The sequence below is a fragment of the Pelophylax lessonae genome (genome assembly GCF_965119305.1).
Source record: "Pelophylax lessonae genome assembly, chromosome: 2".
Lineage (NCBI taxonomy): Eukaryota > Metazoa > Chordata > Amphibia > Anura > Ranidae > Pelophylax > Pelophylax lessonae.
In genome coordinates this window covers 320281019-320296483 of record NC_138769.1, presented here as the reverse complement: position 1 = coordinate 320296483, position 15465 = coordinate 320281019, and the positions used below count along the sequence as shown (strand labels likewise).

The 15465-nt window shown below is 45.0% G+C and overlaps 1 protein-coding gene across 2 annotated transcripts in view; it reads right to left on the bottom strand.

Annotated features, from left to right (window-relative positions):
* NUDC (nuclear distribution C, dynein complex regulator) overlaps positions 1 to 15465 on the bottom strand; it is a 58141-nt gene that overhangs the window by 15943 nt on the left and 26733 nt on the right. The window contains exons 4-5 of one of the 2 annotated variants that reach the window (XM_082244700.1): positions 13117 to 13197; positions 6995 to 7108 (exon numbers count right to left, since the gene is read on the bottom strand). In XM_082244700.1, the coding sequence (XP_082100826.1) occupies positions 6995 to 7108; positions 13117 to 13197 (195 nt within the window). Of the gene's footprint in view, positions 1 to 6994; positions 7109 to 13110; positions 13198 to 15465 lie in introns of both variants that reach the window. The other variant, XM_082244699.1, reaches the window with a different exon arrangement.

Below are 15465 nucleotides of genomic sequence, written 5' to 3'. Positions count from 1 at the left end.
TACAACTTTATATGATACATCAATCCTATCTCTCTCCTAGTAGACTATATGCAATGCATCACACAGCATCTCCTAAATGTCTGAGATGTAGTGCTCCTCGAGTAGATTTTATACACGTCACGTGGTAATGCCCTGAGATAAGTTTTTGGCAAGAGATTGTTTGTATATTGACATCGGTTTTATTTATGCCTGTACTTTTTGACTCCAGAGGTTTGTTTATTGGGTATCCCGGAACGAGACGGTGTGGTCTGTGCATTGTAGAATAATGGTTAGAGAAACACTGTTTTTGGCAAGGAAAACCATTACAATAAAGTGGATACAACCAGAACCCCCTACCATTAAAAATTGGTTAATAGCGGTTAACCAAATTTTGCCATATGAAAAAGTACTACTGTATTTTCTGGCGTATAAGACTACTTTTGTACCTCAAAAAAATCCCCCAAAAATAGGGGGTCGTCTTATACACCGAGTATAATATCTCCAAGGTAACCTAAGTATAAGTATTACCAGTAGATGAAAATTAGGGGGGGGTCGTCTTATACGCCCAGTCGTCTTATACGCCGGAAAATACGGTATATATGATTAGAGGATGTTTAAAGAAATACCATAGGATTTGGGATATCTGGTGCCATTTATTATTGACTAAATGCTAACTAAATGGGGATATGAGACAGAAATTAAAATAGCAATAGAAGTGGATGATGATTATCAATGTTTTCTTTAAGTTATAGTGAGCGGGAAACTGAGCACACCAAAACAACAATGATTATTTTTTTATGAAGCAAAGGTGCAACAGAATAGAAAATAATAATAAACTAGTTTGCGACACTAGCAGCGCTAAAACATAAGATCACATCAATCAAATAGGTCTAAACATCATGTTTAAAATTGGTTAATCACCAAACTTTAAAATGAATAAATGAACAGCTTCACAAATAAAAGTCCTTCAGTGGTCAAAACCTCCTGATGGGTATAACTGTAAGCTTTTCGGTCAAAGTACAATCCCAAGTACCAGTGCAAAAGGAAACGTGGGAGAATGTGTGGTTAATCAAAGATGTCCGTGTACCACCACCAGCATGCCGTGATCACCCGTCAGATAGGACACTCACCAACTCACGGATAAAAACAGGCCTTAAATCACACCGCTGGCTCCTCCTCCGAGACCCTTAGCATCAACCGTCTGGCTCTTAATGTAAAGCTTATCGCTCAGTTACCATGTGAATGTAAGCACAAAGGGGGACACATAGCGTAATTCTGCTAACCATTTATTGAAGCAAAGAATCCCCGTTCCCCACAGTCATATACTCACAAACAAAGCACAGTGTAAGGCATAAGCGAATGCATCAGCCAGAGAACGTCCGTCCACATCTGTTAACATGACAGCATTTGGCCTTTATTGAGGAGTGACACACATCGACCACTCAGTCATAAATTCCTGCAATTGTTTCTGAATTGCTGTAGGCCTCTTGGTAGCCCCTCTGACCAGTTTCATCCTGGCCCTTTCATCCAGTCTGGAGCACCGTCCAGGGAGGGTCTGTATTGTAATAAATACCTTCCACTTTTTAACTTAATAGACTTCACTGTGCTTCTAGGCATAATTAAAGCCTTTGAAATTTGTTTGTATCCATCTCCTGACTTGTGCCTTTCCACAACTCTATCTTTTGGCAGTGCCTTGCCACCCATAGTTGATTGTTTGCTTAAGTTTGATTAGCAGAGACTAAAATGCTCTAGGAAAGGATGCTTTTTATGCTGAGCTAATCAAAATGACCACAGCTGAAAGTCAAATGGTTTTGTGTGCCTTTGAGAAGGTGGTTAGCTACACCTGATTGAGTTTACAAGTCATTTTTAGGAGGAGGGGGGTAATCCTTTTTCCAACTCAGTGATTCTGTTTTTGATTCCGTTTTTGAATATTAAAAAAAGAAAAATAAGTAAATGAGTAAATACAGCTGAATAAAACAAAAAACGGTCTTCATTCCAGGCTGCAAAGCAACAAAATATGACTGTGTGGATGCGGAACTCTGTGCACGGGAGCACAGGATTATTATCCACACCTAAATCCACCTTTTCCCCTCATTGGGCCAAGGGGGAACCACATACCAACTTTTTATGGAGTGGTATTTAACAAACTAAAAAAGATTTGTAGCAGCCAGAGGAATAGGAGTAAGAATATATTTAAGAGAACAAAATGTGGATATCCCAGAAGGGATAAAAAGAAAAAAAAAATACTATAAAAACGTATCAGAAATAACGTGATCATCGGACAAGCAGACAAAGGGGGTGGACTAGTCATACAAGAAAGAGATATATATCTAGCAGAGACAATGAGACTATCTTGTATGACTAGTCCACCCCATTTGTCTGCTTGTCTGATGATCACGTTCGGTGGATCCCAATTGCCTGGTGTTCTTGGACTAGGAGTTGAGATCAGATGTGGCAGGAAACATCTATTCAAATATTCACTTCAAGCCAAATGCAGGGAACTCAGATCTACACGCAGCCAGTAACCATCATCCCATGGATCCGCAATGTCCTGTTTGGCCAATACTGTAGACTGAGACAAACGTGCACGAGAAGATTGGATTATGAGGAACAGGGTCTTATCCTCAAAGAGAAGTTTCTAGAGAAAGGTTATGATGAAATCCTTATTGAGGACATATTCCTCAAGTATTAGGTACAATATGGAGAAGGTTCTCCCCTAGGACTCCATGAGACAACTAAACAACCTAGATCTAGATTGAGGAACACTGAACAAGGAAATCATGTTAGGTTCTGCACCAGATCTAGTCCAAAGGCCTTCCAAATTGAACAAATATTTAAGTGAAATTGGAGTTTTCTTAACCACTTACCACGAATCGACGTAGCCCTACGTCAGCTCAGAGAAGTGGTTGTACCCAGGGCCGGACTGGGAATAAAATTCAGCCCTGGAAATAACTTCATACAGCCCCATAGCATTATTATACCAGCCCAACAGCATAACATTATTATCTTCTTGTCCATAAAAGGGAAAACTATGCATTTTAAAGCACATTTGAAAAGTGTATTATATACAGATAAGAAAGCATATAGGGCTTATATATATAAGCAAATTCTGGTTAAAAGTGCAGACGTGGTATGGGAGGTGGTCATAGGCTGCGGGCATGGTGCAGGAGATGCAGGGGCCGCGGGCATGGTGCAGGAGCGAATCAGGGGCTGCGAAGCGGTCTCACTTACCCTTTGGTGAGGCGCCTTACATTTAAAAATGGTGCCGCCCGGCGCCATCACGTCACCACACATGTGCTGTCTGCCCGGGAATAGCCGAGTGTTTACAGGCTTTCCCGAGCGGCGGCGGATGCCCAGTGTACATGTCGGGCCAGCCACAGCAGGTGTCCTTGACTTTTAGCCAGCCCCAGGGAAGGGGGACATGCCAGGGTAATGCCTGCAGCTAGAGGCATCACCCCGGTACCATTTTTTAGAGCCAGCGGTTGGCTTTCAGGAGAAAATGGCCAATGCGGCTCAGGAGCTGCTATCCCAGAGAGCAGGAGGGGATGCCCCCACTCCCGCCGGCCGGCCCGGGTCTTCCTTCCCACCGGGAGACCCGAGCAGCCAGCCGATACGTCCGCCGGCTGGTTGGAGTCTCAATCCAAGTCGAATTTGATCGGGTCTCCGATGTAGTAACCCAAAAGCGAGGTGATGACGCCATGTTCGGGTTACTCTGCAGGTAAAGGCGCCGAATTTAAAAAAGTGTCAGTATTCAAAATTGCCGATTTTGGCATTTTGAATACATTGAAGTGCAGTGGAGGGGTCTGGGGTCTTTTAGACCCCCGATCCCTCCATAAAGGAGTACCTGTCACTGCCTATTACTGTCACAAGGGATGTTTACATTGCTTGTGACAGCAATAAAAATAATCAAATTTTTTTTTTTTTGAAAGTGTGCTAAAATAAAAAAAATTAAATAAAATAAATAGGGGGGGGGGGGAATTTAAAAGCGCCCTCGTCGCCGTGAGCTCACGCACGAAAGAAAACGCATACGTGTCGCTCCCGCAAATAAAAGCGCTGTTCAAACCACACATGTGAGATATCGCCTCGATCGCCAGAGCGAGAGCAATAATTTAAAAAAAAAAAAAAAAAGAGCTACTCTAACTCTAAACTGGTAACCTTTAAAGTGTCGCCTATGGAGATTTTTATTGACCGAAGTTTGATGCCATTCCGCGGATGTGCGCAATTTTACACCGTAACATGTTAGGTATCCATTTACTTGGCGTGAAATCATCTTTCACAATATACAAAAAAAAAAAAATGGGCTAACTTTACTGTTGAGTTTTTTTAATGCAGTGAAATGTATTTTTTTCCCCAAAAAAATGGCGTTTGAAAGACCGCTGTGCAAATACCGCGTGACAAAAAAGTCTTTGTTAAAAAAAATTGCGAAAAAAAAAAAAAAAATACATATAATGTTTGGAGAGTTCTAAGTAATTTTCTAGCTAAAAATACAGATTTTAACTTGTAAACAATATGTGACAGTAATGGGCTCGGTCCAGAAGTGGTTAAACAGGACCCCTGTCTTAGGACAGCATTTAACCTGCAAACCTAAAGTGATCTTCAAGAAACCAAGGAACCTAAGCAGTAGGGTGCAGAAACCTGGTAAAGGGAGCAAGTTGACAAGGGGGCCTGGTCGACATTTTTCATCCAGAAAGGTAGCTATAGATGCGGGGTAAAGAACCGTGGAGCTTGTTCCTATATGTGGCACCATAAGAAGGAGGTGATTGGCACGGACAGTCACAAGCATGAGTTTAAGAAGTTTATTAACTGTGGGGTATCTTATGTTATTTACATCTGCCCACGTGGGATGCTATACATAGGAAGGACCACATGCACCCTTAGGGTTAGATTCAGTGAACACAAATGCAAGATTGTGAACAGTAAGGAGTATAAGAGGGAGGAGAAGAATAAAATTAATAACTATTCGGTTCCTCAACATTTTAGGCAAAACCACAATGCGGATCCATCAGGTATGAGGGTCTTTGGGATGGAGGCAATAGCCAAAGAATCCGATAGTGGTCAAAGACTTCAGCGGCTGTGCAGTAGAGAGACCTATTGGATCTTTATCTTGGGATCCATGGGGTAGTCATTTAAGGCCGGGCGGATTAAATGAAGATTTGGAGATCCATGGGGTAGTCCATTAACCTGTCAGCAAACCAGGTGGTGTCTGAGTCCAAATACAAGAGATGGTCAGCTGTTGGGTTAGCAGGTAGTTAGCTTTCCTACCAAACTAAAATAGCAAATGTAAAATCGGGAAGCTATACGAGGAGGATTTGTCGGAGTCTTCGTACGCGCAGTCCAATCGCACACAACCCAATGTATTGCTATGCAATGCATTACCATGCAGTGAATAGTAGTATTAATAATAATATTTTAATATTGGGGACAGTGAAGGTAGAACCTCCCTGTAGCCAATAAGAAGGATCTTTTATACTTAAAGAGGTCGTGTACTGAGTAAGTTTAGGCTTTGAGAAGATTACTCTACCCATAAAATAGACTGAGGCGGTAAGGTCAATATGAGGTAATCATTGAGTAAACAATCCTTTGGGGCATTAAAAAAAAGTACACACAGAGAGCGTGTGCGCATGTGTATCTATCTCTATGCTTTTTTTATCCAGCAACCGGATGGTTAATTTTAATGATAGATAGATAGATATATTTACACACACATTACATACATTTTATTCTTTATTATTATTAACAGTATATATTTTTTTATAATTTTACCATGTCGCATCTAGATATCAGCCATCTGAAGCAGAAACAAATATTATGCCCTGAATATGAAATATTACTGAGTATAAGTGGCCCCTGTTGAGATCTGCCCTCCCCCCATGTTAGGCTCTATAATAGTTATTGGGCATCTAGTATGTCTGGCCTAAGGAAAAAGTCATAACAGAAGTGGGAACGTTGCTATGTATATCTCTGGCCACTAGGGGCAGGGATGATATGGACTGGGGCTACTACTGTGCGCTCCAAGCTGAAACGCATCACATGACCAGAATGTCGGTCGGAGCCTGTGGTTACAGTGTGGGCTGGAACGCAGAGCATGACCACACTTCCGAGGTGGCAGTCATGGTGTGCATTCCAGCTGCAAATACAGGAAGAGAGTCTGCATTGTCTAGGGGTGCAACAATCGTGGGGCACTTGCGCCATGAGTCTGGGGAGTACTGCAGCGGGGGCGGGGGGGGAAACTATCACAGCCTAATGGCCTACAGGACTAGGTGGAAAACGTCAGCTAAGGTATCTCGGACATTAAAAATAAATGGTCTATGATTGCTGATTCGATGTTTGTATCCAGGACTCACATGATGTGTGGACTGTATTTGGATGGGGACTGATAATGTAGTGATGATATTTGGTTGTTGCTTATGTGCAAGTGTGGGTGTGCACATATACATGCACATATGTCTATACACACACACACACACACACACACACACACGAATGTGTTTTTCTTTTCCCTCCTACATACCATTGCGATGCTACTCTTGCCCAGAGGTTGTTAAGGTTAGTATTCACCCTGCCCAAAAACGGCAGGTCAATACCACCCACATCCAGGATGCCTATCTGCTCTGTATAAAAAAAAAAGGGTGCTGGTAGCGTTTTCATGTGGCTCTGAAGAAATGCGTCAGCCCAACGGGGGCCTTCAGTATCTGTTCTACATGTTGACACCATTTGGACGGAACTATGCTGAGATCTGCGATGCCCCTTTTAACAATTACAACTTTGTGAGTATAATACTTACCATGTTTTTAATACAATAAATTATCTGTCTCAGGATAATGCACTAGGTCGGTGCTCCCTCTGTGTGTCTTTGTATGGTTGCAGTGCTGTAGCCTTCCAAGTCTTTGAGGGCAGCAAGACTGACTATCCGCTTTCAAGTGTAATGAAGATATAAACATACCCACTTTCCTAAGCGCAGGAGGCATTGTGTTTGTGACTACTAAAAATTGTAATTCTGAAGCTCATCACTTACATCTACTTCTGACAGGGTTTGTGTCCAGCGGTAATTTGGAAGGTCAGCTCCATTGCCTGAATTTGGCTTAAGCTTTCCTTTGTCCTTCTCATCTTCTTCCTCATCATCACTACTCTGTAAAGAAGTAAGCAGTGTTTAAAAAGTATAAACTAAACATAACTAAACACATTTAAAGTGATACTAAAACACATACTGATTAATTTACATTGCCCCCTTCCATTTCTGTATATAGATGATGGCACTGAATATTTTTTTTGATATTAAAAACAAAAACATCCAAGTACCTTTTTTCAAATCAATATACAGCTGTCACATGACCCAGATCTTTCCCAGCTTGTCTGCAGGGAAAAATAAGCAGGAGGAGCTTCTAGTTCTCTGCTGCTGGTCACATTTTTTTTTTTCTGAACAACAGCCTTTGGAATACAGAGTAAAAATAAATAAATATCAATTAACTGTTGTAAATTGTCATACAAATACATATCTGAAATTAAATCTATTATTTTTGGCAATACCATGGTGTGGGTGGATTTCGGCCAGTCTGAGGCTGTGCCACACACGGCCAGCCCCTTACGGGGGTCCATCCGTAAGGACAAATAGAGAATCCGATTTACGGAACGACATGAAATGAGTCGCTGCCAGGTACACCCTGATTGTTTTACATTCCTTGGATGTGGTTCAGGCAATTTCTTTAGGATGCTTAGGCTTAAGACATAAGGAAGGCAACGCAATGTCTTCATTTAAATGGAAACCAGAGACAACTTTAGGAAGGAACGACTGGCAGGGACAAAGCACCACTTTGTCTTGATGAACCATCAGATAGGGTGAACGACAAGACAACGCAGCCAACTCCGACACCCAGCACGCAGAAGTAATAGCCACCAGGAAGGCTACCTTCTGTGACAGAGTAAGCAGAGAAATTTCACAAATATTTGAGGTCCCACGGAGGTAACTGAAACCTCACTTGGGGAGCCAGGTGACGGACCCCCTGAAGGAAGGTGTGAACCAAGGAATTTGTGGCCAAGAGGATCTGAAAGAAAAATCGCCAGGGTCGAAATCTGGCCTTTGATGGTACCCAAGGCCAAACGCTAAACTACACCTTTTTGGAGAGACTCCTAAACACAAGACACCGAAAAGGAACCACCCCCCCCCCCCCCCCCCCGAGACTCACACCAAGCATTGTACGCCCTCCAAGCTCGATGATAAATCTTCCTAGAAGTAGATTTTCTAGCTTTTATCAGAGTAGGAATCACCGATTCAGACACCCCTCTATCCTTCAGCACCTGGATTTCAACTGTCAAGCTGTCAAAGACAGCAACTGTAAAGAAGGATGGAAGATCGGTCCTTGAGCTAACAGATCTTCGCTGAGTGGGAGTCTTCAAGGGACATCGGTGACCAGCCGAACTAGGTCTGCATACCAGGACCTGCGAGGCCAGCCCGAAGCAACTAGGATGACCGGAATCCCTTCTGCCTCGATTCTTCGCAGGAGTCTTGGCAGAAGAGTTAATGGAGGAAATGCGTACATCAGACGATACTGGCCCCAAGGAGCCACCAGAGTGTCTGTGGCGTCGGCCAGAGGATCCCAAGACCTTGCTACTAACCTCTGCACCTTCCTGTTGAGACGAGAGGCCAATAGGTCCACATCTGGAGTCCCCACCAGCGACACAGTCGAAAAAACTTCTCCGTGATCCCACGTCTGCCGACTGAGGTAGTCCGCCTGCCAATTTTCTACCCCTGGAATATGCACAGCAGAGATGGCTGGAACGAACTGTTCTGCCCACCTTAGAATGCTGGCTACTTCCCAGCCAACTAGGACACTTTTGGTGCTCCCTTGATGATTGACATGTGCGACGGCCGTGTTATTGTCCGACTGAATTCTTACTAGTCGCCCCTGCCGACAAACTGTCCATTGGGTCAGGCAAAGCTTGATCGCCCGAATTTCCAGGATATGGATCGGCAGGCTGGATTCCTTCAGAGTCCAAACCCCCTGAGCACAATCCATGCCCAGGACACCTCCCCACAGGGACTGGCTAGCATCCGTGGTGACGACCAGCCCAGTACAGGGGAAGAAAGGATTTTCCCTGTTGAAGTGCTGGAGAGCAGAGTCACCAGAGCAGGGATCGACTCGTACGCCGGCTCAACAGGATCAGATTGTCTAGAGACTGTGGGTTCTTGTTCCATTTGGAAAGAAACTCCTTTGGCAGAGATCTGGTATGGAACTAAGCAAAACGGAAGCACATCAAAACGTGGAGACCATCAAGCCCAGTACTTGCATACAAGTCCTGAGAGATGACTGCCGGCTGGACAACAAGAGCCGTATCGCATCCTGCAACTTCTGGACTTTCACCTCTGGAAGAAACACCGGGGCTGAGGCCGTGTCCAGGGTCAGGCCCAGATAGTCTAGCTTGGTGGACGGGACCAGAACAGATTTTTGGAAATTCAGTTTCCATCCAAACTCTTGCAGAGTTTGCACCGAAATGTTCAGACTGTCTTAAGGCATTCTGAGATTCTGCTCGCAGAAGGAGGTCGTCCAAGTACCTCATCTAATCCCCTTCTGCATTAGCAATGGTAACACCGGGGCCAAAACTTTTGTGAACACCCGAGGAGCTGAGGTGAGACCAAAAGGTAAGGCCACAAACTGATAGTGCTCCTCGCCCTTGGCAAAGCGAAGGAAACGCTGATGCCGACATATATTGGGATATGAAGGTAAGCGTCCTTGATGTCGATAGAGGCCAGGAAATCCCCTTTATGAAGGGATGCCACCACCGCTTTCGACTTACCAGGCCAGGGCCTCTTGGAACCCCCTGTGGGGTTACGAGCAGATTTTGATCCCTGGTCCTTAGATCTCGAGGGATGAAAAGGACCGCTTATGGGCCGAGAAGAAAGGGCCACGTTTGCGACGAGACTCTTTGCTCCTGGTAGTCTGTGGAAGCAGAGTACTCTTACCTCCAGTAAGACCCTTGATGTTCTCTCCCATGGAAGCTCCGAACAAGCAGTCTCCTTAAAAAGGGAGATCGGTCAATACTTTCGTGGAAGCCTGGTCTGCAGACCAGTATTTCAGCCTTATCATGCAGCGAAGAGTCACCGCTGTCACGGACATCCTGCAGGCTAAGAGGGCTGCATCCAGAGAGGAATCACAGATATACTGCAACCCCTGGTCCAACTGGACCGCCAGGTCAGGAGGGGACTGTTCCCCCTCCTGGCGCAGGAGCTTAGCCCATTCCGTTAAGGTATGGGAAACCAAGGTTATGCCAAAATCCAGCCGCAGAATGGAAACGCCCATGGTAAAAAAGTATCAAACCAGAGATTCAGCTCTTGTCCTAAAAGGGTCCTTAAAGAACGGAGAGTCCTCCACCGGGAGAAGGGTGGCTTTATTCAATCTGGAAACTTGCGAGTCCACCACCGGTGGCACTATCATTTTCTTTAACAGGGACTCTTCAAAAGGATACCTTGAAGCAAAGAGCTTAGGGACCCCGACAGTGCGTTTGAGAGAACTCCACTGATTTGTGACAATGTTGTAAAAATAGGCGGGAAAGGGAGACACCTTTGCCGCTTTGGAAGCTCTGCGGGTACCAAATTGCACCTGCGCAGCCGACGGAGCTGTAGCTGCGTCCTCCAATTTCAAAGTTTCCCGCACTGATACAATCAGCACATCCACTAGCACTTTTTCACGTGCGGCTGTAGTGGAAAAGGACTCATCGTCACTATCAGAGCACTCAGGGTGAGTGGAAGCAGATCCAGTAGGGCAGTGTTTCTCAACTCCGGTCCTCAGGGCACACTAACAGGCCAGATTTTAAGTATTACCTTGGGGAGATGCAGACTAGAATACTGCAATCACTGAGCAGCAAATGATATAACCTGTGATGCATCAGTTTTCTTGCAAACCTGGCCTGTTAGTGTGCCCTGAGGACTGGTGTTGAGAAACACTGCAGTAGGGCGACTAGTGTTCGCAGCAGCCAAATCAACCTCAGAATCTGAGGAGGCAGAGAATGCAGGTGACGCTTTTTGCTCGCCCTAGTTTGGAGGGCCAGATCTACTTTGGACACCAGTAACTGCAGGACTGCCGTCATAGTAGACAAGGCAGACTGGGATCCGAGGGTTCCACTGCCTCTGAGAAGGGGTCAGGTGGTGACACATGCTCCAGGGACTCCATGGGTTAACCTTGGGACCGCCAGCATAAAGTGTAAAAATTGCTGTTAAAAGTCCCCCCACCGCTGCACAGCGGCACCACAAGTCCCAGTACACCAATTACCGCTATAGCAGAAAGAGGGAGCCATTTAGCCCCCACAGGGACTGACCAACCCTTCCTCAGATGCAGAGCCACAGAGCCAGACTACACGGCGTGCAGCGATCAAAGAGAAAGAGGAAGTTCAGAAACTGCCACTAGAGGCCCACCGCCGATTCACCGCTCCATAGGCTTCAAAAAACAAGGCCGCTGTGTGATAGCAATAGGAAACTACAAGAAAATGGCCGCCGGACTACAAAAACATGGTCGTTGATCATACAGCAGACATCCACAGCAAAATGGCAAGCACATGCAGCTCCTGGACCCCCAGGTATACTTGAACACTAAGGGGGGACCCTCACCAGGACCATTGCCCCAAAAACTGTGTTTTTCGCAGTTGGCAGCGCGCCCCCCCCAGCCCGAAAGGCCTGGTTTGGAACCTGGGGGTGACCCCCACGCCGTTTTTTTTCCCCATTTTGACGTGGAGTTCCCCCTCAAGATTCTCAGAGCCCAAGTCACACCGCAAGTCCGATCATCCTGATCCGACTTGCAATGCAACTTCCATTCAAATCAATAGGCTCCCATAGGGAACTATTGATTTTGAATGGAGGCAGAAAAAAACGCTGCTAAAAGTGATTAACGCCACTGGAAAAAGCTACTAAAAGCACATTTTTACAGCTGCTTTTTCCTGGCGTTAGAAGTGGCTCTGCAGCTCGTTTTTTTCTGACGCCCTGTGTGCATGGGGCCTAAAAGTCCCACATTATATTTGGTAATTATTTTTTTTTGTGTAGCTAGGAATAGTCAAATAGATTATCAAGCCAAAATTTCAGATTTAGCAGCAGGTTGCAAGTAAATTCTGTTACTGCAGCCTTGGGATAAATATGTAGGTTGCTACTGCTGACCTCTTCTCCTGAAATTCTAGTTGCCTGGCTCTTGTGGCACACCGAGTCTCTGGATCCAACACTATTGTAAATTGCCCAAAACAAGTACAAAGATAAAGACTTCTGACCTTACATTTAACTTTACTGATCTGCAATACTTATTCTGGGTCAATGACTCAAAGTAGCCAGAAACAACTAGCATTTTCAGGAAATGGTGAGCAATGGCAGCCCCATTTGGTTTCCTTTTACAGGCTTGATAAATCAGGAGCTTTAAGGGTAAGAAGCCCTTTGGGATTCCATACAACATGTCAGGGTCACGTGAGAAGTTTTCCTTTTCAGTAAGAAAAACCCTTACATCCCCCCCCCCCCCCCCCCTCCAAAGCTGGAATATTGCAAACTTAAGAGGAGCCATTTTTGTTGATTAAAGGTCAGCAGCCAAAAAAACTCTAGCTGCTGACTTTTATTAAACAGACACTCACCTGTCCCAGGATGTGCTCACCTGAGATGTCCCTTCCCTCCATCTGCTGTCCACGGCATCTTAACTTTGGACACCTGGCTGAGACAGCTTGCGGCTTCACAACCGGGTGCCCATTGTGCACGCATGATCAATGCTACGCATTGTGAATGGCCCCACAGTCTACACACACACGTACATACCATTAACTTGTTAAAGTTTAATCGCAGCCTACATACTGTGTACATGAATTCACTCTGGACTTTGTCACATTCTTGTTCTGAGTCCACTTACTCAGAAACTGTTGGAAGCCAGAGACAACCAAGTACCTAGTTTTTGCGAAAGGAAATAACCATTGTTTTAGTGCAGGGCTCCTGCAGTTTTCAAATTGGATTAACTATATACACATAACTAATATTTTGAGTACCCTGCATGTGTAAAACAGGTTCACTTTACATTAGCATAATTTGATAAGCAAAAAGATAGATGAGAAATAGACCATACATAGACCATACAAAGATACAGCTGAGTGAGAGAGAAGTAGCAATGCTCAAAATACTACTACCTTTTGAACATCCGATTTTTTATCTGTGCTAACAGCGGGCTTATTTTGCTCTTGCTCTTGCTCCAGCTCTTTGGCTTTATTCTATTAAAAAAAAAAAATAATAATACATGAATTCAACAAAAAACAACATCTCATATTCAATACAATTTAGTTGTCACATTTAAAATGGAATTGGTATAGTGTGTATGCTTTCTCTCTCATTTATAGATAATCTGATGGTCTGCAAATCCATTTAGCCCATCTATATAATACCCTGTACACTTTTCTGCCATTTCTCACACACAGAACAATAGAAATCAAAATATCCCTACTAAGACATACAGTGCCTTGCGAAAGTATTCGGCCCCCTTGAACTTTGCAACCTTTTGCCACATTTCAGGCTTCAAACATAAAGATATAAAACTGTAATTTTTTGTGAAGAATCAACAAGTGGGACACAATCATGAAGTGGAACGAAATTTGATGGATATTTCAAACTTTAACAAATAAAAAAATGAAAAATCGGGCGTGCAAAATTATTCAGCCCCCTTAAGTTAATACTTTGTATTAGGGATGCACCGAAATTTCGGCCACCGAAATTATCGACCGAAAATGAGCCTATCCCATTTCGGCCAATAATGGGTTAACATTGCCGAAATTAATATGGCCGCCGTGAGGAAGGAGGAGGGCGCAGCGCAGGGCAGGTTTTAAATGTCCCACCTCTTGCCGGCCGCCTGCCTCTCAATGACGTCCCTACTACTATGATCTGTTCATGAATATGAAGGGACATACCAGGCGGGAGGGCGGGGCGAGCGGCCACTAATAGATAGAACTATGTGATCCTTCCCTGTCAGCGGGACTGTGTGTGAATGAGAACTGACCTGACACCGGGCGGGGGGAGCGGCCGCTAATAACTATAACTATGTGAGCCCTTCACTTCCCTGTCAGGCATGCATCTTCTCTGACAGGGAAGTGAAGGGCTCACATAGTTATAGTTATAAGCGGCCGCTCCCCCCGCCCCGTGTCAGGTCAGTTCTCATTCACACACAGTCCCGCTGACAGGGAAGGATCACATAGTTCTATTAGCGGCCGCTCGCCCCGCCCCCCGACCGAAGTGTCAGTTAATACATGTACATCGTGCCGCTGACAGGGAATTGAAGAGAAGTGAAAGCTCACATAGTGACAGTTATTAGCGGCCGCTCTCCCGCCCGATGTGTCACTTCATTCATGGACAGATCGTAGGAGTAGCGACATCACCGGGAGGCCGGCCAGAGGCGGGACTTTTGAATAATGGACACCGTGACCGGAGGAGCTGAGTGAGTAGGAGAGGGACGCTCAGGCTGATGCTGGGGGGGGGAGCTGAGGTAGCTTACCATTGGTATTAGTATTAATTATGCAGCATGAAGGGGTTAATGTATTGCCACTGCTTGTCACTGCTGCATTAGTGACCGACCAGTGGCAGTTAATTAACCCCTTTGTGCTGGGTGCTTCCTCTTTACAAGGACACGTATACACATAGAGGCTGCCCGAAGAAGCATGACAGGGTGTGGAAGAAATGGCTCGCCGATCCCTCTACGGCTGCGAGCGGCTGATGCGGGCCTCGTCCCGTCGCCCTAAGGCGGCCGGGGATGCCCGCGTCGGTCTTATTTAAGGTATTGCCCTCTTGTGCCTATGTCACATGCCTTGTCACGAGATGGCCCCCTGGGCGAAGGTCGGGTTTCATGGGAGGGAAGTGTTTGCCTTTTATGATGTCTTTGCTGCTAATGTTTTTCCATTTGGACCCCTGCGTGGGTACCGTGCCTGAATGCCTGTACTGCCTAGTAGTTCGGGTCAGTGTGGACCCTGGCACCGTAGTTTGTTTTTGTTGTTTTGTTTTCTTTTCTCTGTTGAAAACTCAATAAAAAAGATTTTTAAAAAAAAAAAAATTAACCCCTTTGTGCTGCATTAGTGCAACCAGTATCAGTGCAACCAGTGTTAACACTGATACTGGTTGCACTAATGCAGCACAAAGGGGTTAATTAACTGCCACTGGTCGGTCACTAATGCAGCAGTGACCAGCAGTGACAATACAATAACCCCTCATGCTGCATAAAACAAATACCATTGGTAATTAAATTAATTAAATTAACCTATTGCCAACCCATCACAGTACATATACTGTGACAGCGACAAGTGTACATCGCTGCCTGTTTTTGGCGTATGCCCCTTTTCCATCTATTTTAAAATTTTTTGGGGGAAAAAGTCATTTTCGGTTTCGGTTTTCGGCCAAGGGCATCCTGCATTTTCGGTTTCGGCCCAAAATTTTCATTTCGGTGCATCCCTACTTTGTAGCGCCACCTTTTGCTGCGATTACAGCTGTAAGTCGCTTGG